This window comes from Chrysemys picta, chromosome 12, assembly GCF_011386835.1.
Source record: "Chrysemys picta bellii isolate R12L10 chromosome 12, ASM1138683v2, whole genome shotgun sequence".
Lineage (NCBI taxonomy): Eukaryota > Metazoa > Chordata > Testudines > Emydidae > Chrysemys > Chrysemys picta.
Genome location: NC_088802.1, coordinates 39637794 through 39662278, shown reverse-complemented (window position 1 = coordinate 39662278; position 24485 = coordinate 39637794). Strand labels below are relative to the sequence as shown.

Below are 24485 nucleotides of genomic sequence, written 5' to 3'. Positions count from 1 at the left end.
CCAGCAAGACCTGACCATACTGGGACAGGACTGACGGGCACCGGTGAAGCTGAATACGTTCAATGAAGCTTCTTGGTCTTTACTAACGAGTGTTGGTCCAGTAAAGGCTCCTGGTATTGCCTCAAGTGAAATGCAGCCTCTGTTAGAACCGTACCAGTAACAGGAATGGGAATACCTTAGCAGAATGAAACAATACAGGAGCTGAGGGAGGTTCGTCACCCATAATAGAATTTGGCTAGGACACTGCAGCTGCCTGTCCAGATTTTTATGGCTGCTCAACATCCATCTCCACTTATATCCCAGATCTGGCCCAATATCCTTATTATTGTTGGAAGAACCAGAGGGATCTTTATTAGCCACAGGACTTCTTTTGTCTTATTCAAAAGTGGCACCCCCAATACCCCAGCATGGTGGCACTGGGACCGTAGCAATTCGAATAAGAGCACCACCTACGGAGACCCTAACACAATCCCTGCAGCCCCTGGGTTTGCCTTCAGGAAGAAATGCCCTTGCATAGTAAAAGTTCCGACACAAGATCAACCTTCCTGAGGTTGTGTGGCTCTGAAAAAAACAACCACCAAACATTTCCAAGTAAGCCTCTTTCCATTTGCATTTGAAACATTTATTTTGGGAAATACATATTAAACACTATTATTTATACAAAAAAGGACTAAATTTGTCATAATGCATATAACACCCAAACGGCCATATTTAATAGATCTGGATTAATTTTTTTAAACATTTTTTTTCCCAAAAATTAGATTACAAAGGAGAAAGCGGCATGTCTTGCTTGGCCCAGCTTGAGATACTGTCTAGGAAAGGAGTTTAAGATGGTGATAATTGCAGAAGTGCATCACGCAGAAAAGACTTTCTACCCTCCCCTTTAATAGTCTTCTTAACACTTGAAATTCATACATTTTTCAGTTAATACACAATAGTTTGTTTTTGCTAAAATATAGCAAGTCAGCAAGTAAATAATTCATTTTCCTCAACTTAACACAGCTCTGTAAAAATTCCTACATTTTTTCCAGGAGGGGGGCAAAACAGAGTTAAAGGGGAGTACGGATTTTACCTGCAAGGCAAACACACCTGCACAGACACATCATGTGTCCCATAACCAAACCCACCAGTATAGAACATCTGCCCACACAGGCACGAAGGGGGGCGATCTTGCAAGATGCTACTTCCCTCTGCTAGCATGCGGAATTGGGCCCTGGTAAACTTAATGTGCCTGCAATGGGTTCCTGTTGCAACCAGCCTGGCATGGATAGTAAGACAGCTGGAAATGGCGTGGAGGGATGCAGCCCTGAGCACCCTCTATGGCTGGGTCTCTGAAGAGTGATGTGGGGGGAGCAGCAGCAGTCTGCAGATACTCCACTGATGAAGAAGAGCGTGTGGGCCTCTGAATCAAGGCGAGAACAGCAGCCCTTTTCAAAACCTTCCTACCAACTGTAAACGTGTAACTGGTCTCATCCCTCAGGGGGCTCTGCAGGAGTCTCCGTGAGGCTGGAAGTTGGGACACCTTTGCCAGTTAGTGGGAGCACCAAGAGGAAACAATCTGGGCACAGTCTTACACCTCCCCGGGGGTTCAGAAAAATGATGTTGGGCAGGCACCAGAATCTTGGGGCTGGGCTTTTAGACAGAAGTTGAAGGCAGAGCGTTGGATCTCTGCTCGAAGATCGACTTGCACATGGGTGGTTCTGTCCCTGCATGGAGTTTCATTTAAGCACACTTGGCGTTTACGGTAGCTGATCTAAGTCAACAGACCATGTTGGGGATCAAGGACCCTATACTACAAAGCTTGCGTGAGATACCAGCCTAGCCTTTCTTACAGCTGAAGGCTTCTAACATGCGTGTGGCATGCGGGGCTCGGTCTGTGTGCACGCACATGGTTCTCTAGAGAAAGCATTGCCAGATTAAGGAACTGGCTATGTACATATAAGTTGCCCAGGTAAAGGAATAAACCAAATTGATCCAACAACCTCCTCTGGCTTATTTAAAACCTAATAAAACACACAAGTCACACAGTACAAAGAATTCCGGCCCCCTGCCCGTGCTTTGCAGAGATGGTTCTGTTCTCAGCCCCCTTCACACACAAACGTACTCTGAGCCTTCAACAAGGACACTGAATTAAAAATAAATACACAAGTGTTCCCAGGAAACCAGCCATAGGTATGATCCAAGCACTGAGTGACAGGGAAAAACTGGGAAGAAGAATCTCTGAAGAGTCAATCTCAATTGGCATTTGGCAGGCTGCACAGACAAACTAGCTATTGCATGGGAGCTGAATTCAAAGGCACTTCTCTCAGAGCGGGCTGGGATTTAGAGATCTGTGAGTCACCCCGTGGCATTCCTGGCTTATTGCATGTAGGCAGGTGACAGGGAGTGGAGTGAGTGGGTTGGCTAGGCACAGGGCTGGGGGCAGAAGAGAGGAGGCAGAGGTAAGCTTGTGATCACCTTCCCTATCTATCGTCATGCCCGCACCTCGCTTATGAAGGCCACGTTTACTTAGAGAAAGCCTTGCCTTTAATGGACGGAGGAGAAAATAAAAGAGCCACGTGACGCAGGGCAAAGCCATCTGGTTCCAACGATCTTTACAGACATGATGCATGGCAGCAAGGAGGGCAGGCCGCCTCCTCTCCGAGGCAGCCCCCGGCCCCACTCCATGGTGCCGTTTCAAGACACGGAGGAGAGAGAAATCAGATTAATTTCCTGATGGGCTCCTATGAGCAAGGAGGAGGAGACTCACCCCTACCTAATGGCTTGGATTTCATTATAAAGCAACCCTCGGGGCCCGCTCCAGCTCCTGGTGAAGCCAGGTAGAGTTAGTTGGAGCAGGCTTTCGCGAGGAGGGGGCTCTTCCACCTACCCTGGGGTTACACTTTGGGCTAGTGTTAGAGAATAAATAGAGACTGAGGCCTTGGCTACACTTGGGGATTCACAGCGCTGCCGCGGCTGTAGTCACGCCACCAGCGCTGCGAGAGAGGTCTTGCAGCGCTGCAAGTACTCCACCTCTCCGAGGGTAATAGCTTGCAGCGCTGCGAGCGAGCGTGCAGCGCTGATTACACTGGTGCTTTATAGCGCTGCACTTGCGCTCGGGGTGTGTGTTTTCACACCCCTGAGCGCAGGAAGTTGCAGCGCTGTACAGCGCCAGTGTAGCCAAGGCCTGACTTCTGACTTGGGACAGTCATCTCCTCCCCTCCCTTCTCCCTCCCCTGCCATCCTGTCTAACCACCCAGCTGCCCCTCGTTACGCCCAACAGGAGCTGAGAACGGAACCCCTGCGCCACGAGGCGGGCAGCGCCAGGGGACTGGCAGTCACCACGCTTTTCACGATAGATACGGCATCGGGTTATTTGGTCAGTTAACATCGGCAGCGCGGGGGAGGGGGACGGTGGCAGTGGCAGAAGAATTATATAAAAATAAAGGGGGGAGGGGAAGAAATGAGAGCGCGAGCGCGTTGGGTCCTGGCGACGGAGCGAGACGGTTACATTTCGTTGGCCTCCTGGTCGGCCACGCCGTTGGAGAGCGCACTCCGGCCCTCATTCAACCGCTTCACTCTGTAGGCTTCAAAGTGGAAGCCGCTGGTAATGTCCTTGATGTTCTGCATGTGTGTCCTGAGGGAAGCAGAGAAACTGGTTAAATGAGATCTCTGTGCGCAGATGCGTGGCCCCACAATGGGGCTTTCACGGCAGCAGAGTCTGCCACCACCTCTCCCATGCTGCCACCTCAAACCGCGCAATTTCAAGGTCTCTAGCCCTTCTCATTATTCCGGGAACCTCGAGAACATAACCCCAATGTACCTGATGCAGTTGGAACAACAGCCCTGAGAGATGCCAACTGCCCCTGTTCATTAAAATTGCCCCAACGGACGTGTGTGGTCCCCTCTACAGAGAGCCCAGCCCAAAGAGCCCACAGGCTCATATTTTGACCCTCTGAAGACTGCAAGTAGGCGGAGCATCTGCAGTGGGCAGAGCTTACAGTATAGGCAGGTCTTGGAAGAGTACTGCCTCTCTCACCCCCTTAACCTCTGCATCTCCGCCCTCCTCCCATGAGGTGCGGTAGTGGAGTGGCTGAGGCACTCAAGTACAATTCTGAAAGTCATGGGTTCAAGTCTTGCTCAATCTCATGCAAAGACCACCTCCAGTTCACGAGGCCCCCAAATGGGCCCCCATCCGTTTAGGGCAGTCAAAGGCGGTCGGAGGCAATGCTGGCACATTGCTCCTGGGTCCCGTGGGCTAGGAAACAGATGTGCCTTAACCACTTTGGCCTGATGAGCCATTGGCTCAGGGAAACTTTGATAACGGGGAGGGGGAACAAGAGCAGCTTGGCCTCCCATTCCCCTGGGGGAGGAATCACTCATATGGGAGAGGCAGGTGGTAGCACAGAGCCTCCATCAGCCCCCTCCCCACAACTCTCAGTTTCTCTCGATTCCCTGCTGTTCTGAGGCAGGCATTGACAGGTGATCCAATGCGATGGCAAGGAAGGGCTTGGCCATGGGATTACTGTTGGAGGAAAGGCTCCGGGCAGATCTAGCCTGGCTCACGGGGGAGGTATTGAGCCCTGCACACTATTTGCAGGGGTGGGGAAAGCCCATACCTCAGGGTTGACTGCCTAGAGGGGGTTATGGGGAGTGGTGGAATACACTCAGGGAAGCAGCCTGCGTTGGCAAGGAATGGCCGCCACAGGTTTCCCCAGCTCAGAGCGCTCTGCAGCTTTGCTACCTGTGGAGAAGGCTCTTCCTCTCACAGGGGCCCTTACGCACAACTCTGCAACCAGCACGCCCCTCTCTCCACTTGCTACCCGCCCTTTAGTCTGCAAAGCACTTCTGAGAGCAGTGTGACTCACACCCAAACAGCAGGTTGGGCCCGTCTCAAAGTCAGGCTGTGTGTCAGTCATATCTTTCACCCAGGAGCGACCAAATGGCCCCTGGTCATTTTACACTTCAGTGTAATACCTCCGACAGTGACCAGAGCTAGGGGCTTCAGGGAAAGGCCTGGAATTCCTAGACTCCATATATCATGAGGGGAAGTTTCCCCCATCCAAGCTGGCAATCAACTTAAGCGACGATACACAAGTCCAATGCCCCTTATCACTTTAACCTAGCTGGTGTGACTGCAGGGACTAGTCTTATTTGTGCAGAAGTTTTAGGCCTGGAGGTGGTTACTCTTCAGAAGGGTTTAAACAGGGTTTAGAGCATCACCTTTGCCACTGTAGGGAACCACACCTGGGATTCCACTCACTAGTATGAGCCCAGTGCTACAGCAGCCAACTGGAGGGCATGGAGATGTATTGTGGCATTGGGCAGCTGGCACGTTGATGCAGGAGACACTGGGCCCGAAGCAATCTTTAGGATGCCTCTATCGTGGGTATCACTAGTCTGACAGCAGGGCTCCCTTCCCATTCCCTACTCCCTAACTTCTCCTGCTGGCCAGCGCACACGGGAAGCCCCCTAGTTCACACGGGAAGCCCCCTAGTTCACGTCCTCATTCAAGAGGCTACGGATTGCACAGCAGCTGTTGCTACTGTGATCTGCAAGAAGCAAGGGCAGAGCTCTGCCCTTCCCTTTGATGCCACCTGCTGGCAGAAGTGAGACAAACACAACAATGGAGTCTCTTTCTCACCCAAGAGCAGTTATACCGACCTGATCAGGAGATCCCGCAGATAAGCAAACTCACAGTGTGTCGTGTTCTCAACTGGAAAGGAGAAGAGGAGGCAAACCGTTAGGCCGCAGCCCAGAACACAGCCACGTTTCCTGACCAAGGCAGCAATTTCAGGACAAGCGGGACTCTGCCTTTTGTTCCAGAATTTGCACTAGTGCACGGTGGGCTTGCAAACAGCCTGGAGCAGGGGCTTCAGCCCAGCAGAAGGGTCACTCAGCTGAGGGAATCCACGGGCTTAAAATCAATGTTTGCCTGTCATGAGGAAAAAGCCTCTTTGCCATCGTAAGCCAGGATATTTACACAGAGGCTCATTAGCTGTTACCTGCCTAAAGAACAGCTGGCAAGAGACGGGAAGAGCTTTCATGTCTGTTTCCTCTGCTCACGCTCACTCGCTGCTGGAGTGAACACACTCCAGTGTAAGCCCCCTACCACTTCACTGCGTCACCAAGGCAAGGGACACCAAGTGACTCCTCGCAAACAACAAATCTGTTTCAACGCAAGTGTCTCCCGGGATGGCCTGGGGTAACCAGAAAGGCAAAGGGGAGAATGGTTTTGTGGTTAAGGCGCTGGATTTTGACTCAGTAGCCCTGGATTCAATTCCTGGCTTTACCACAGACTTCCTGTGGGACCTGGAGCAGATCTCTGGATCTTAGTCCGCCCCTCCCCCCAATCTTGATTCATGCTGTGGAATGACATGATCTAATCTTGGGACTGTTTGGATTAAAAGCTGCGTGGAGAGAAAAGCCTTTAAAAAAAGATCACAGTGCTGTGTGATCATCCTCTGTCCTGCTCTCAGTACATTGTGTGTTTGAACAGTGCTCTTGATCTAATTCAGAGGGACACATCCTTGGGCAAAGGATCCCCTTTGTTTTCTACATGGGTGAACACAATGCTCAAATAGCAAGCAGATTAACAACACTATTTCTGCAACATAGCCAATGGCAAATGTTGGGTCCTTGAGTCTCCCTATACTGAAGGCAGATACCCCCACCTGAAGGATGACCAGCATTTCTCACAAACCCACCTAGGACCATCACTGCCAAGCCTTGAGAGTTACCAAGAACGGGCCACAAGAGGGCATCCGAGGGTTTAAAATAAAATGGGTTTCTCTGGCATCTTTGTTAAGCGCTTACTCAAAATAGGATTTCTATAAAAAGAATCGAAAAAGCTCTGAAATGGAAGGTGGGGGGGAAGAGAGGGAGGGAGCAGTGAAATCACATGGACTGTGCCTCTGGGATCCTTGCTACCCAGAGCAGAGTATGTGTCGTCTGTTAGAGGTATGCTTCCCCAGTGAAATGCTGGCGTGAAACTGATTGTGGAAGGAAAGAAGGGAGAGAAAAAAAAAGAAATGAAAAGAGGAAAGCAGAGTGGAAGGAGGAAGAAGAAAGGAAGGTTCAGCACGTGGTGGGGAAGAGAGAAGAACAGATCCCGCGAGAGTCCTGGACAGGACTAGTCAAACACCCCAGCGGGTGCTGAGAGGCTGCCCGTCTGCACAGACACCCCCCTTAACCCCCCCGCAGGCAGCCAGCATTCGGTTTCAGGCTCCTGAAGCAACTGAGGAGACTGGCCTGGTGCGTGGAGGGTCCCTTCCAGATGCAAGGCAGGGAGGGCCTGAGGAGCTGGATACGGCTATTTGTGGGCCCTTTCATGAAGCAGCAAGATGGAAAAAAAGGCTGTGTGCCCCCTGCAGGCACTGGGGGGATGGGAAGAAGGGCCCCGCCCCCATTCAACTTGATCCTAGCGTTTTCAGAGAGGCAAAAGATGGCACCACTCAGTATCCTTCATTCCCAGCCTCTGCTGATTAGGGAGTGGGGGGTAGGTGGATGGAGACTATTTCGTGGGGCAGAGAAAGTCCCAACTGAGCACAGTGGCTATTGCTAGTGCAGCTGAATCCACTGAAGGTGACTGGCAAAATAAAATAAAATAAAAAGTGCTAAATTGGGGCTGTGCCCATTTTTGTTCCTTTGGACAGATAGAAGTTGTTGAATGGGAGTGCCACCTCCTAACAGGCACACGTTCCTCCTCAGCAATAGCAGGCGTGTCCAGTCTTCTCTGGAGAACCATTGGGAGGCAGCAGAGATGGGTATGGGGAGCTCTAGGACCTTGCAGGGATAAAGGGGGTGAATATGTAACAAAGGCTTGCTCTCTCTCCAGTGTATGTTGGCCCTTGTAGTTAAACAAGGGACAGCCCAACCCCCCACAATAGCTCTCTTGGAATATCATCTTCTCCTCCCTCATTCTCTAGTCTCTAGGGCAGACCAGATGCTTCTGGTGGAAAATGCTCACGGAATCCCCATCCCCTCACGTGCTTCCTTCCTGTCTCTCTCCATCAGAATGCGGCAGTTTCAGGTCACCTTGGACTACAGATTTCCAGGCACAACTGCACCAATAATGGCTGCAGGCTAGGAAAACAGATTTCTAGAGCCTGTTAAGAGAATCTCCACACTTACATGGCACTCCTGCAGCCAGGCCCCTCCTTTGGGGCAGTTGTTGAACAAGAGAAAGATGCTGGCATCAGGGCAGAAGACAGGAGAGAAGGGAGACAACAGAAAGGAAAACAACGGGAGCAGTGGAGGATCCTCCCCTCCTAACCAGCAGTCAGGAGAACAATGAAAGGGCTCAGAAATGACCCTGCTCTCACCCTCAATCGCAGGGATTCTTCAGGAGCCCTCTTCTTCCTTGGTCCTTCAACTCCCATGACACTGCAGGGCAGCGGTGGGAATGTTGCTTTGGGAGGTGCGGGGATGCACTGCGTTGGGGGCGGAGGGAAGGGCAAGAGGGGTGAGGGGAGCATGGAACAGGCATCAGAGACTGAAATATTTCAAAGGCCTGTGGGGAAGCGTAGGAGGGGGAGCTCTTGATCTGTATTACAGTAGCACCTTCACTGGCCTCAGCTGAGATCAGGCTCCATTGTGCTAGGCATGTACACACTAAGACAGTGCCTGACCCAAAGAACTAACAGTCTAAACAGACAAGGCAGAGAAAGCGGTAAGAGGGGAGACAGGTTCCACGAGTGCCAGTGACTTGCTCAAGGTCACAGCAGCTCAGTGGCAGAGCTAGAAACAGAACCCAGGTCTCCTGGACTCCAGACTGATGCCCTAACCACTAGGCCATACTGCCTCCCTTATGACCACTTATCAAACACCAGTGCTTCTCCTTCAATAGCAGCCATGTAATCTCCTCTGTAGGGCCCCAGCACCATTCTGGAGGGAACCTCACCCGTGTCTGCTTCGCTGTGAATGGAGAGCTGCCAGAGTCATTTCACACAAGCTGCCCACCAGCTATGAGACCCCAGGCTCTGGGATGCTTGGCCTGGGCTCTGCAGTGTCACAAGGCTTTCAAGATCCACTCCCATCAAAACCCCAGAACTGGACCCTGCTCTATTCTGGAGAGGGCAGTGGTGCGCGCTCTATCCACATATTACACATGCTTCCAATTACCACCCTTTGACTTCCCGTTCAAACACTGCAGAAGACAGACACGGGGGTGGTGGGAGCAAACGACGACAGCCCCTACCTTCAATGGTGCCCCACTTTGTTTTCCTTCCAAGAATTCTTCTCCCATTAACTTGGTATTCCTGGTCACTGCCCACCACTGCAAATGGAATCATTTCCTGGAGGGACAGAACATAGTGCACAGGTTAATGGCTTCATCCAGGAAGCCAGCAGGTAAACCAAACTGGGCAGAGCGGCGTTGGGTAGGATAATCCACAGCCAGCCCGGCAGGCAAAGCCGGTCCGGTAAGTGTTTAAGAGCTCTGGTCTCCGGGCTGTGGGTCTCTCCTCCAGAGAAATCTACAGAGGGGATTTTTTACTGACGAGTTTCACAGGAACATCTCCATAGGTTTGACTTGTCTGTTTCCAATGCACGTTAATGGGGGCACAGCAACGGAGGCTAGAAACATCGCCGCCGCCATGTGTGAGGCCAACCCAACCGCAGCTGCTCTCCCAAGAAGGGCCCAACTTCCTCGGCTTCCCTTTGGGAGACGGGTGGTAGCTCTGTGAAACACGGCAGGCAGCCAGGACTAAAAATGGGGGATTGGGGGCTTTCGAAAACCAAAGCGAGGGGACGGATCACCTCAGCAAGCGCTGGGCAGGGCCTCACACACAGCTCTGTGAATGCGGTTAGCACCATTTGTTGCAATGCCCCCTGCTGCTCCAGTCATAGACACCAATAAAAATCTGCCAACGCATCTCTATCCTGACCGCTCCCTTCCAATCGTGCCCCTCTCGGCTAGCTCTTACTATTTAAAGCCTCCAACCAATAGTGCCGCCAGAGGGAAATTCTCTTCAGAGAACAGGATGCCTCCACCCAGAGCACGACAGGAAAAGGGCATCGCCTGTACATGGCTTGGCAACAGCGCACAGCGCGGAGGGGCTCCTCTGCCCACTTGTTAAAGGCTGTTGAGGGAGAATCATAACCTAGCACAGGGATGGGCAAACTTTTTGGGCCAAGGGCCACATCTGCGTGGGGAAATTGTATGTAGGGCTGGGGCAAGGGGTTGGGGTGCGGGAGGGAGTGCAGGATGTGGGAGGGGGCTCAGGGAAGGGGGTTGGGGTGCAGGAAGGGTGCGAGGTGTACGAGGGGGACTCAGGGCAGGGAGCTGGGGTGCAGGAGGGGTGCGCAGTGCAGGCAGGGGGCTTAGGGCAGGGAGTTAGGGGGCAGGGTGCAGGAGGGGTTCGGGCTCTGGGGTGGCAGCAGCATGCACGGGGGCAAGGGCAGGCTCCCTGCATGCCTGCCCTGGCCCCGGCCCCGCGTCACTCCAGGAAGCGCTGCTGCCCCTTGCTGGGCCTCCAGGTACCTCCCCCGAAGCTCCCATTGGCCGTGGTTCCCCGTTCCTGGCCAATGGGAGCTGCGGGGGCCGGTGCCTGGAGGCAAGGGCCCAGGGGCCGCAGGGACGTCAGGCCGGCCGCTGCTGAAAGCGGCACGGGGCCTGTGGCGCCACAGGGGGCAATCCCGTGGGCCGGATCCAAAGCCCTGCGGGCCATAGTTTGCCCACCCCTGACCTACGAGGAAGCTGCAGCGACACCTCAAAGGGCAAGAGGGCTTGAAAGAGTGGCAGAAAGATGATACTAGCCCATCGCTAATGGCTGATTTGCTGCCCCACTGCCAGCTGTCGCATCTCAGAGTCAGAAAGTATCAGTGGGTGCCAAAGGGCTGGGAAATGTTCTCATTCAGAGTCCTCCTCTTCCTAGCCTAGCTTCCCAGCCTGGCTTTGCCTCCAGGGCCCCTGTTGGGCGAATACCATGGTCCAGCGTGTCACATTTAGGGAGCCGGACTCTAACTGCCAGGCCAGTTCTCAATGAGCCATCTGGAAACAAGTCACAGCCCCAGCCCCCAAACGCCAGCTGCAGGAGGCCTTTGCTTGCTCCTCGGAGAGCAGCAACGGCCAATATTCCCCAAGGCCCAGACCAGTGGTGTCAGGGACACAACACAAGAAGGAAGGCCACTCTACCTACTTTCCTATCCCTGTGGGAGGGAAGTGGAGCAAACACCCAGCCAGCCTGCTGCCAGGAGGACGGGGCTCAGCATCCCAGGCTAAGGCTGAAATCAGGCAATACTCATGCCCTTGGGAGCAAATCTCCCACCCTCTCTTTCTATATTGTCTCCAGTCTCTGTGCACAAACAGGGGTAAAGTGCACCGGCCTTGGATAGGAAATACAGGCACTTTGCTGAACCCCCACAAAATCTTCACAAGCCTTTGGAGCCGTAGGGCCCAGCTCAAAGAGCTCTGGGCCACAGTGCTACAGGATGAAAGCACCGTCCACTCACTCTGAATTTCTCATTCACAAGCCGGTCCTCAGAGTCTTCATCAAACTCCTTCTGGGGATACACGTCAATATCATTGGAGAGCAGGTCGGCCGTGATCTGAAGAAGACGGACACGGAAAGGACACCACGTTAGACTCCATGACCACGGCTGCTGCATAGCAAGGCTGCATCCTGCACAATACTGAATGGCCCTAGAGTAACGCAAAGCCCTTCCCAGCTTGGAACTAGTCAGGCAACCTTGCTTCCCCTCCCCTCCTTACTGCTCAGTGAAGGACACATGTTTGATCCACCCAGCCTGAAGTGCAGCCCGTGAAGTTCTAGAAGATCCTCTCTCCATCACCCCACCGCCCCCAGGATAGTGTCCATCTCTGAGCGGAGCAGAAGGCCACACAGATCAAGATGAAGCATTGCAAGCTGGGCCCCGCCTTCATATTAAAAAGACAAAGGGTAGTGACAGCCTGCACCATCTGCAGCAAGTCAGGGCGACCATGCATCTCCCAGGCACGTGCTCATGAGACTTGGAGGTGGGCAAGTTTGGGTGCCCCAGAATAAGTTAGCAAGCCACTGTTTGGTATTTTTGTCTTGCTCCCATTCCCTGGAAGAGGAACCCCAGATCTGGTGCTGCATATCCTGAGAGGGATCCTGTGGGGACAGTGAACTGTAGATGCACGAACTTGCTCTTTCTATCTGAGACCTTTATAATGTCCCTTCAGGTAGGCGCTGCAGCTGGCCATGAATGAGAACACAGACGGTGTGGGAAATCCCGCTCCAGGAACAGTGTGCCTCTGTCCAGCCTGACACCGTGGGGAGAAAACCAAGCTGCTCCATGGCATTGGCTACTGCAATGGCTGCAATCTTGGCTGATACCTTGCAAACTGAGCCAGCGGCCTCCAGAGCTGAAAGCATGAGCTAAAGCTGCAGACTCCAGGGTCGTGCTCAGTAGCTGGGCAGAGTAACAGACTCCCATTCTCTGGGGATCGAGCTCAGAGGAGGACAGACACACACTGATCAGCGGGTTACGCCACCATGGACCCTGCACAGGATAACACCACAGGAGAGAGGCACCCTGCTCCGAGAAGCACAGTGGAGTAGTGACACCCAAGCCCCAGGGGCTGAAGAGCCTGGAATGGGATCTCAAACATATTTCAGTTGAAAACAAACCATCTGCCAGGAGACTTGCTCTGAGGGAGCCTCACTTCGCAGTCTGGGACCTGCTATGTGTCTGAGACAACACCAGAGCTTCTCCCCTGCTAGACACTGGGCTGATCCTCCACCAGCTACTCAGCCACCCCCCAGATCCATGGGTTTGAGGTGGAGGGGTGGCTCGTACTCCCCTTGGCACACCACACACTGCTCCTCACTGCCTTAAGCAGATGGTAGCATTGGGTCGTTCAACAGTTGAGGTCATTCCCTCCTCCACACCAGGCCTAAAGGGCAGAGCATCCTACCCACGCAGGTGGATGGTCTGTTACGCCAGATCAGTGTCAGGTTTAAACCAAGCACTGGCACTGCACCATTCACCCAGGGAGAAGGGCAGATTTTCAGCTCCTGAATCCAACCGGGCATCAGTGTCAGGGATTTTCAAGCTCCTGAATCCTCTAATGTGCACGGGATTAGCAACCCTGACACCGAGCGGGGGGGCGTGCAGAGTGTGCTGGCCCACACTCCCCAGTGCTGTGAACATCTCGCTGAGGTGCATGCACTAGACGCACACCAGGATACCAGCTTCCTGGAGGGAGATTCGGGTGCCATCAGCACCAGAACACACCTGTGTTGTTTGCCTTGAAGAAAACTCACGTCTGAATCCAAGTCTGAATGGTGCCAGTGCTGTGAGGCTGGCACTGGCTCTATATCAGCCCTGGACTTCAGGGGAGGTGAACTCCCTCCCCCAAGCCAGAAACATCCACTCTGACAAACTTCCCCACCTGAAAGCACTCTCCATTCTTGGGGGCGGGGAAGTCACGTAACACCAGCAAAGACATGCTGCGGTTTCAGGAGCAGGCTTGGCTTTAATGTGGGAAGGAACAACTGTGCAGGTCTTTGGACTCCACTTTGGTGTAAGTTAACAGAGCACTGGCGTAAATCTGGAATAATGCCACCCAGCCCATGGGAATTATCCCCACCCAAGCAAGAACAGAATCCGGACCTACTGAGATCTGAATGGGGACAACACAGCCGCTGGTGGGCCAGAAAACAGAGTTTAAAGGCAGTTCCAGCTAAATCACCTTCCAATACACTATGGCCACCTAATGCAGATGAGGCCATTGCATATTACAGCTGTGCCCGTGTATATAGATCTAGAGAGAGAGACACCCATACACCCCTAACCCGTATTGCCAGAGCCATATTTGACCACTGGGGGCCAGATCCTCAACTGGTGTAAAACAGCACAGCTCCACTGTCTCCTGATTTACATCAGCTGAGGATCCGGAGCTGTTGATTGGTTCCATTAGAGCCAGTTGCAGAAGGGTGCAAGGGGTCCAGTTTCACATGGTGCATAGACCAACACCGTTACGTTTTTACCTCCCTTTGGGAAGGATTTTAAGAGTCTGGTTATGATAAAAAATGTAACTCAATAAAAAGGAGGAACTGCTTAGCCTGCCTTCCTGCTACCAGGGCCCAGTGCTGCTCAGAGATTAGAGTGAATAGGGTGGTACAGCGCTGAAACAGCGAAGGGCAAAATTTGCTGAGTGTTCAAGTTCTATCTGTTCCTGCTTCCTTGACAAAGCCAATACGGCACCGGGAGAGCCAGCTGGATTCTATTGCGCCTGACGCGTCAACATTGTCAGCTCCGTTCCGAAAGCACAGGCTTTTCTTGCCAAGGATGATATCTGAGGCACAGTGAGCCAAGCTGGATTTTCAGATTCCGGACTGACTCTAGCTCCAGCAGCTAGGCAGACGGAGAGGGAGCAACACACACGCGTGCACACGCCTTGTACCTTCTGAACTGAGCAAACGGCCTGTGGAAAAGTCAGCGGGAAATACCAGACTACGGCAGGCTAGACCGTCGCTGTTACAACCCTTCCCCAACCGCAACCGCTCTTCACTTGTCCCCGAGAGCACGGGCTGCCTGATAAAGCGCAGCCTGGGCTGGGCCACAAGATCTGGCTCCATTTCCAAAACTTTGCTTGGCCCACTGTAGAGATGGACCCAGCTGTGAAATCTGGATTCAACCCCACAAGTCAGATCGGTGGTTTCAGTTCATGGCCCTCTCTCCCATGGATGGGGCGGGGAGATGCTCAAGCCAGCTCTGAACCCCAGCAGGCAGATGACGTTCAGTGAGCAGGGCAGCTCCTCCCCTTCCGCAGCAATGCTTTGAGTAAGACTCCAGCCAGGCAGGCTTCAGAGCTCTGTAGCCTCCCTCCACCATCCATAGCATCCCCCGATGACCTGGATACGACAATCTGTGCTCTGCCCCCCACCCAGAGAGTCCCTCCTCATGCAGAACGTTAGCAAACCCTCTCCCCATAGCCTTGCTATATTGCCCAAGGCAAGAATGGGCTGGAATCAAACTGGGCATCTCTTGGCTTCTGTTGCTCCAAGTCAGATGCTTATGGAGACATTTGAGCACGTGGATTTAGCTGTGCTTCATATTCTCCTTCACTGCCTTGAGCCTGGATTTACAATGAACCCTTGCACCTCAAGCTATTTGCTACCACATACAAAGCCCTCCTCCCCGCTGGGCTCTTATGGGTTAATATTGGATTAGAGGACCAGGACATCCTGAAGTCAGCAGGACAACCCTGAGACCCCTTTCCCTGCACCTACCTGACTCCACCCCTTGCCCGTTTCCTTCCTGCGTCAGCCTTGCTGCATTCCGTGGGGATATTTATGGAACGCTGGCTGAGCTATTGGGTTGGCAAAACCCAGGCTATTTATGCTCAGAATGGCAATTCAGACTCGAGAAGCAGCAATCCAAGAGGCGACTGGCGGCTTGCTTATTTCTGCAGCACATGCTGAGACCATCACGCTTGCAGCAACATCATCGGTCACATTACTGGATTTATAGCCCTTTGAAAGCCAAAGCAAAGCAGCGGCACCACAAGGAAACAGCACGCTTGGCTGTAGACTGAGACAAGGGAATTGCATCGTTTGCTTCCCCCGTCAATCTCAGAGCTGAGCTCAGCACGCATACATCTTGGCCTGCATTCTGGATCATCACTGTATCCTGCAATGATACAGAATCTCAGCACAGGCTTTTGTATGTGCAGTAATATAGACTCCCCAAAAAGGGTTTAGAGGCTCGACATACAGCAGGACCAGCCTCCTAAAAACCATAAAAGCAGACTTGGGGGGAAAAATAAAACAGCCATGCAGAGGGAGACCAAGAGCTTGAAATCCACTGTGAGCTGACAGAGATCCAAGAGAAACACAAGGAACTGTTTGGAGGCGAAGGCCCTTCCTCCTGCCACATGGGATCACTCAGAGCTGCAGCCCAAGGAATGCTCTGGGCTCCAGGCCAGTCCTTCAGCTTTGCAGCCATGCAGGGGGCGGTGGGGAAGGGAGGGAGAAGATGTGCCGGCTGGGGAGCGGCTGCCATCCCCTTACCCGTTTTTTGAAGTAGTCTCTCTCCTCCAGCGTTAACGTGTCGGCTTTGGCGATGACTGGCACGATGTTCACCACTTTGCTCAGGCGTCTCATGAATTCGATGTCTAGCGGTCGGAGGCTAAAAGCACAGCAGAGAAGAAAGGGAATCAGACGTCAACAATAGCAACGTTGGGGCTGTTGCAGGGGGAGAATCCCCAGCACAGAAAGGGTATTCAGAGCCTAGGAAAAGGCGGGTGGGCGGGAAAGTAATTTTGTAACGCTGGTGAACATCCCCCTCCAACCAACATTTCCTTAAAAGCAGGAGAGGGATAGAGACAGACACAAATACGGAAACATGCCAGGTTCCATTTTCCAAGTGCCCTGCAATCATTTATTAACCCTCAACACTCTGTGAAGGAGGAGAGGATTTTTATCTTAGTGAGGATTCTCAGCCACAGAGGGTTTTAAGGAACTTGCCACGGCTACACAAGTCCTTTGCAGAGTTAGGATTAGCACTCAGGCATTCCTGGCTGGGCTCTGTCTGCTAAGCCATCCTCCTGCCTTCCTTGTGCAATGGAATTGGACAGTTTAAGGGTGACCCATTGTATAAAACTTTGCCCATCCTGGCACCTGATCAGAATGAAGTGGAATCATGACCCTTCCCCCCACACAGAGTAACTGGCCTATGGACCACACGCTTTGTACTGACCCCACTGCACAGGGGTGAATTTCACCCAAAACAACAGACCTGACAGTGCAGATAAAAAGGAGGACTTGGTTAATCCCCACACTGAGCAGTAGCAGTGGACTCTACTTCCACAGCAGGGTTAGAGAGGACATGAAGCATAAAGGGAAAACCAGATGCCTCAAAGCTACAAAGAATTCACAACCCAAATGATTGTCCTTCTTAGGACCCCAGCTAGAAGGCCGTCTAAAACCAAGCGTGGCCTCCGGTCTCGTTGACAGCTGCCCAACAGCGTAAGGGAGCTAATTCCATCCACCCAGGCAAACTGCTGGAACACAAGGCCATGGCTGTTTCTTTTGGCCTGGATGCTGCTGGGGTCCTGAATGCTCCAGCCCCTCACGAAGAACACACACAATTTGAGTATTTGGATTTGCAGCTATTTGTGTTGGCCTGAGTGAGGCACGATCCCCCCGCCCGCTCCGACTGCCTCATCAGGCAACCAGACATGGTGCCAGGGACAGCAAACCATTCCCATGGGGCTGAGGGGACCCCAGACAGCTTGGGAAGCAGAGTGGTAAGAAGAACAAACTACTGGAAAGAAGCGAGCACACTGCCATGTATGGTGCTGGGAAACAGGGACACTTTATGAGCACTGAAGTCCCTTGGGTGAGGGAAATCCCAAGGAATCTGCCTGCTTGAAACTGGTCAGAGCACGCCAGGGTAGTAGTGAAGGCAGGGAGAGTGAGGAAAGGGCGCAGCCAGGCCAGTGCTGGAGCCAAAGGGCTAACACTAAATTAATGCAACTTCACATTAATCAATCCTGGCCTCACCGTCCTGCCTCACAGATGGGGGTGCATTTATCCCCAGTGCACAGTTGGGGAAACCGAGGCACAGAGCAGCCAACATGTCTTGCCCAAGGCCATACTTGACTTAGCGACAGAACTGGGTCTACACACCAGCTCTCCCAAACCCCAGTCTTGTTCTGTAAGCCGGGAGATTGGCCCCTCTGTACTCAGGGAAGGAGAGAATGTTGGCAACTCAAAGCCTTTCGCCTCCCAGGTAGGCAAGTCCACTTCCTGCTTGGGAGCCAGGCTAGCTAACCACTGCCTTTCACAACTGGGATTGCTACAAAGCTTTGTAGCAATCCCAACTCTGAAAGGCAGGGGTTAGCTTTGAGTTGCCAACATTGTCTCATTCAGATGCCTTGTGGCCAGTGCAAGCCTAGAATTCCTCTTCTACATTCAGCTGGCCACAGTGCAGCTGTGGCCACAATGCATGGAGGACGTGGAGAGATTCAACACAAGAGAGGTTATGTTCTCTACTGCACAGAGAGCAGTGGTAGTGGGGCAAACACACCCAAAAGCCTAGAGATCACATCAGTAGCATTAGGGAGAGCTAGGTCCTAATACAAACTCTGCAGTCACAGATTGCTCTGAGCTCCAGGAAAACAAGAGCTTAGTTTGGCTTTGGAAAGGAAACCTCCAAGGACACATCTGAGCAGACCCCTGTTGGTGAGTGCTGGTTGGAACTCTGCAGAATATATTTGCCAACCCTCCTGGGATACATCACTCTTATGTTTCTCTCCCCAAGAACTTCTTTCCCTCCTGTTCTCCTTGCAATTTTTCAAACAGCTTTTCCCCTTTAAAAAAGCCTCCCCCCACCCCCCCGCTGACAGGATGTTCCTGCCTCTATCATCAGCTTTTGTTTTAGATGGAAGAAGGGGAAGTGTATGTGGCCAATGCAGATTGAGTCACAATCAGAAGTGTGTTGGATTTTAACTCTGATCTCAATGTCGGAGACCAGTTATCAAGCCTGCCTGGGTCCACTGAGAACTGTAGGGGCCTGGGCTGCCCTTTGTTACTCTAACAGCAGCGTGCAAAGCCACACATCCACATCTGCACCCAGGCCCGACATCAGCCAGCTGCATAGCTCTGGATCTGCTGGCATCTACACACCACGCTTAGCCCATCCCAGTGGGGTTGGGTGACTGGGCAACAGCAATGCATCTCCTCTAGGTGCTGCGGTATTCTTAACAGCCAAGGACAGTCTCCTATGTACAATATAGATTGTGCACACTTAATACTGGGGTGAGGAGGCAGAGGAGGTGCTCTTGACAGAGCACACACAGCTGCAAGATTACGAGCATCCCATATCACCAGCCCACTCTGACTCAGTCGTGGTGCTTTCCCCTCTAGCTCAACACTGCAGCAATGCTCCTGCACAGCAATAGGGGGCACTGCTGCCTTTCGTACAAGCCCTAAAACAGAGGTCCCAATCCTGTCTGATCTTAAGGATCTTACAGCATTAAGAGCACCAGACACCTTTCAATCTGTAGCGTCCTTCCGATGACTGGTTTTCCATCGATGCTCTAACTTGACAAACAACACAGTTGCAACACCAGCATATCTCCAGAGAGAGGTACAGGCAGACTTGGGATTTGGAGAGATACAGAAAAGCCGTTCCAGGTGGCAAGAGTTGCCAGGAAGGTGGCTCCTGCACCAAGAATGGTGAGATGGTGTGAAAGACCAGAGGGGAGGCTGGAGGAGCAGAAACCCGATCCCATGAGGCAGGCTGCACTGCTCCCAGCATTCACCCAGTGTGGTCTTTGAAAAGAAGGCCCTGAGTCTATAGGAAGATTTTTACCCCACCATAGCAGACAAATTCCAATGTGTGCAATTCAATCCTCATGCCCTGTAGGGTCAGCGGCTGGACTCAGAGATGCAAACTCTTCTCTATTATCAGCCAGGTCCTCTATCTGACCCCAGTAGGCCTAGGCCATCCATGAAGCCGTAATCCCCCAACCTACACCCCCCCATAGTAAGACACTGTCAGAAGAGACCAAACGGAGTAAGCTCTGTGCACTGTGGGGCCCTGTGCTTTCCCAGAGTCCCCAAGGCAGAGCTTCCTGGCATCCTGCTGAGCTCTTTCCTCCCACTGCTGGAGAACCGAGGTCAGCGGACTTTCCCAAACAGCAGTTCTTCCTACACCAGCGCAGCGAGCAGCATTCCTGCTTCGGGGCTCGATACCAGGACAGGGCATGGGACAGCCAGGCTGGCTGCTGGGGAGTTACACTTTGTCACAGCTCCCTGCTAGTAGCAGAGCACACAGGGCCGGTTCTGAGCCTATAGGCAGCAGGGTCCAGTAATAAGATAGATGATCCGGGTCTTTTGAAGCCAAACCCCAGCTCTGCCACTGACACAATTTAAAGGTGTGTGGTCTTAGACCCGGTATATCCTCTGTCTCAGTCCCCTCACCTTTAACGTGGGGACCACTTCCCTCTCTTCCTCCCACACAAAGTGTTAGGAAGCTTGATTGGCTGCCTTTATAAAGTGCTTTGAAAATGCTATTACTCTCCTATCAAATGAAAGTCACAGGGATTAAACAAATAGAGCTCTAGAGAAGTAACTGAGTTTCACACAGAGCAAATCATGTTTCTGTCTGTTTTCTGGACCATCCTATACAATTTGCTATTAAATTCTATTGGACAGTTTAAAAACTAAACAAAAAACAAAAAAAACCCTATAGAAAAATACCATTTTCTATTAAGTTCCATAGGCCTTTCCCAAAGGAGGCCCTTTCACTGGAAGCCTAGCCAGGAAAGCTCTAGTGCTAGACTAAGTTACAAACAGTAAAGCAGAACAAATTCATTGGCTGAATGCACCTGAGAAGTCACTAGCACTGGGAGCCGGCTTACGCACAAATTAACCCTTTCATAGATGTTACATGCACGATAGATATGGCCACTGCAGCAGCAGTGGGAAGAGATGGCTTACTCTAGCCTCAGGTAGTCCATCCCTGCTCCCTATTGCAAGGAGCAAAGCAGCACAGCCAGGCGTTTTTGGCTCAGGGTACTGTGCAGGGGGTCCAGTGACTAATAACTAGCCCTTATGGTGGTGAAAAGCATGTGTAGAGTAGCTGGTGCTGTTTGCTTCAGTCTACAGGGCACATGCACTCTCGGCATGGGAACTCCTATTTGTCTCTATGGGGGGCTGATTCTGGAACCTAAGGAAGAACATTTTGGTGCTCACATTAACTTTTTCACTGCTGAATAAAGCGTGCAAGAAAAGATGGATGATCACAGTACAAAAGCCTGCAGGATCTCCTGTGAGCAGTGTTGCATTCCAGAGTCATAAGCAGACTGTGGGTGCAGTTCACAAGAGGCAACTGATTATATTTTAACTCTTTCCCAGTATGTTCTCTGGAAGCCCAGATCTGTGACTGAACACGTACAAGAGAAACTGCCTTTGCCTCACAGGCAAAGGATCTCTAGAGAAAGAGGACAAGCCACAGCTGAGTGGAACTGTGGCAGGGGATTGTTCCATGTAGCTGAAATATACACACTGGGTGGCTATAAAACCCTTCCCTTCCTTTTTGTTATGTGACCACTACTCAGCCCCACAGAGTTTGGGGCTGCGGGAGGGAATGGGGTATTACTGCTGGGGTTGTGTATGGCCCCTTCAGGTTATCTACAACTGGGCTCGCCAGGTGGGATTGGGCAGGCAAGTTCCCCTCTAAGCTGCATGGCCACGCAGCAGACTATCAAGGACCACACAGGTGCGCAGCCACAGGGGTCTGGAGAGGACAGAGGTAGGGGGTGGGTGGGGAGCAAATTGGGGCATGCAGGGCTGTGACGGGGAGAGGTGCATCTCCCCCAGCCCTGGAGCTGCCGCGGCAAAAGAGGGGTGGGGGTAGTCCTCTCTCCCCACCTCAGCCCTGTGGCAGCCTGCACCCCAAACCCTTAATCCCCAGCCCCACCCTAGAGCCCACACCCCTCCCCAGTATCCCAACTCTCTGCCCCAGCCCTGAGCCCCCTCTCACACCCCAAACCCCTCATCCCCAGCCCCACCCCAGAGCCCGCATCCCCAGCCAGAGCCCTCACCCCTCTGCATCCCCAGCCCTGAGCTCCCTCCCCACTTCGAATCCCTCGGCCCCTCCCCGCCACACATCACCTCCATATTGGTGCACATAAAATTCATTCCGCACCTGGATGTAAAAAATTAGAAGGAGCATTGTAGGGCAGACTCAGCTCTTGCTTGTTCCCTTACAATGCAGTTAAGGAATAAAAGCCGCTGTGAGGACCAGACACAGAATACCCTGTCAGTGGCATCTCAGATTGAACCAGCAGCAAGAAATAAAATCTTCCGACTGGTACATTGAGCAATACACCTGTGCGGAGTCACACCGGGCTCCACCACCACCGCCAGTAAGGGAACCTCTGCACAGAAGCTGGGAGGGTGCTTCCCGGCACAGGTGGACAGGCGCATGCTAGCTCTGCTCGAGCTAGGGTGCTACAAATAGCACCTGGCTGCTGTGGCATGGGCGGGGCTTGGGCTAGCCACCTGAGCACAATCCCACCCCCCCCCTGAGGACACACTCGGGCAAGTCATTAGCAGAGCTAGTGTGCGTCTGTCTACCCATGCAGGAAGCAAGCTCCATGTAGACATACCTAAGTGCGCAACAGGAACCTGCTGAGGCACAAGCCGGAACTGAATCTAGCTCCCTCTCCCATAGCAGGGAGACTAACAGGAGAGGAAACTGGATGGTGTCAGTACAGTCAGAAGCAGCGGCTCCAACACACACAGGCCGCACACCTGGCGAGTGAGAAAGTGCTATATTTCACAGTCACTTTTCAGAGTCAAGCCGTGCTTTCCAGACATCATGCAGAGCCTGCTGTGGAATTTATTGGGTGGTGAGTATTTGGGGCTTTACTTCCATGGCCAAAAGCCCCTGCCAGCATGTTACTTAGTCTTTGCAAACATCATTTTACTGGGGCCTTACGAGGAGGGCAGGGCACACACTAGATTAGTTTTGTCTGCCCTGGACTCCTGACTGATGGGAGACAGAGCTGAGGATGTGTCCTTAGGAGATGGAAAAGTCATCAGCTGATTCACCCTTGGATTCCACTCGATGGGAGGAATAGACAAACCTTTTACTCAACGTCTACAGCGGAGTTTGAAATGGAACCGAGCAGACTATCGGGTCAGGGCTATAAAGGGATAGGATATCTCTGGCTCACAGACTGGAGTGCTATCTTCAACAGTCTCGTAAAAGCCACTCAGGGATTCACCAGTCTTGGTGGGATCTGAATGTATGTTAAATGTTTATGACGGCGACAAAAAAAACCCAGCTCCAGAGGAGCAGGGATTAATCCAAATGCAACTGGCACAGAAAGCAGAATTAACTCCAAGCTGGTCCCCATCTTCACAAGGTACTGCAGGTTAAACTAACCCTCTGCACACTGCTGGCTGCGGAAGCAGCCACATGCTGCCAAGAGGGTGCTAGGAATCCTTGCTGTGCAGTTTGGGAAGGGAAGATAAGAGTAATGCTCTGTCCTTGAATCATCAGGTCTGGAAAGCAGCACTTCCCACTGTCAATGAAGAGGCAGAACGCCCCTGAAAAGGACAATCCGAACAGCGCTGGGAGCTTCAGAATGACATCGGGATTAAGCCCTCTAGCATGTTTTCTGTAGTTGGTGCAAATGATTGACAGTAGTAAGATATGTCCGTGAGACTGGGGAGAGGGAGCTGGCTGCCAAGAAAAACTGGGATCCAAATTAAAGCAGGTTATTCATCCTGATAGGTTGAACCACCACACTCGAGTTATCCCTTCTGTGGACACCTCTGGTGAGCATCATAAGACTGGCCATAGTGGGTTAGACCAATGGTCCATCTAGCCCAGTATCCTGTCTTCTGACAGTGGCCAATGCCAGGTGCTTCAGAGGGAATGAACAGAACAGGTAATCATCGAGTGATCCATCCCATTGCGATCCGTGTGATGTTGCCCCCAGTGGGGATCCACAGAATGAAAGGAATACCTGTCATTACCTCCTAAGGTGGCTCAAGTGATAGAGGCCTGAGGTTGGAGAGCGGAAGCATCCAGGGTTCTAGTCCCAGTTCCCTCCACTTGTGGCATATTCAAGACAGTGCTAGTATAACGTTGGCAGGCCGGATCGAATCTGGAGCTAAATGCATGAGTCTCTACTGTCTGAGCTAAAAGCCACATGGCTGCAGAGCAGACTCATTAATCTCTCTGTGGTCTCAGTGCCACTAGATGGGACAAAACACCACACCCAGAAGGTGTGTGGGTTACACTAGCATCTGCAGCTCACACCTGTGTTAGAGATGCACAAAGCCAACATGAAGGGATGTGCCTTGCTTACGTAAAACTACAGGAAGCTGCCTCCCTGCTCACCACTCTCGGAAAAGGCTTATGGTCATTTCAAACAATACTCCACTCTACAGCGGGAAGAGAGAGTCCACCCTGTGCTAGCCCATAATCTCTGAGCATGGGGCAACTCCATAGAAGAGCAGGGGAGATTATGAAGGGCAGGAGGAAAGTGCCAATGGCAATGAGAAAGTAGACTTGAAACTAACCAGAGAGTGGCATCAGGAACTCAAACGCTGCACGTTACAACTCAGAGAGCCCGCATTTCCCATCCACTCCACATTCCCATTAAAGGCCCTCCCTCCCCCTGAGCTGTAGTCTATGGCCTCAGTGCGTCCTGCTGTTCCCCGGCATATATGCATCCTCCAACGGGAGGCGAAAGTCAGGAGCCAGATGTCCTCTTTGACACCTGGGCAGGAAACCGTGGCCCTAAGAGAAGCAACCTGAGACGGCAGCCAAGCTAGCGGGCTCTAACCCCCAGCTGGGGTATCAGGCTACACGCAGCCAAAGGCTATTGCAGGGGAAGGAGCCTGTTGCGTGCAGCGTGGTAATGAAGCCTCTCGAACTGCAGGGCCATTTTCTTATATTGGAAACACATGTTCTTTGGAGAGAGAGCGGGGGGGGGGGGGAGGAGAGAGAAAGAGCGAGAGGAAGGAAGCAGAGAGTCGGACTTCCAT

At 52.4% G+C, this 24485-nt stretch overlaps 1 protein-coding gene across 10 annotated transcripts in view; it reads right to left on the bottom strand.

Moving 5' to 3' along the window:
* Window positions 1–606: 606 nt before the first annotated feature.
* The window catches only part of SEPTIN9 (septin 9), a 253554-nt gene continuing 229675 nt past the window's right edge, over window positions 607–24485 (bottom strand). For all 10 annotated transcript variants that reach the window (XM_008163849.4, XM_042841180.2, XM_008163848.4 and 7 more), the window contains 5 exons: window positions 15981–16098; window positions 11434–11529; window positions 9179–9275; window positions 5644–5695; window positions 607–3616 (listed from right to left, as the gene is read on the bottom strand). In XM_008163849.4, the coding sequence (XP_008162071.1) occupies window positions 3487–3616; window positions 5644–5695; window positions 9179–9275; window positions 11434–11529; window positions 15981–16098 (493 nt within the window). In that variant the 3' untranslated portion in view covers window positions 607–3486. The remainder of the gene's footprint in view (window positions 3617–5643; window positions 5696–9178; window positions 9276–11433; window positions 11530–15980; window positions 16099–24485) is intronic.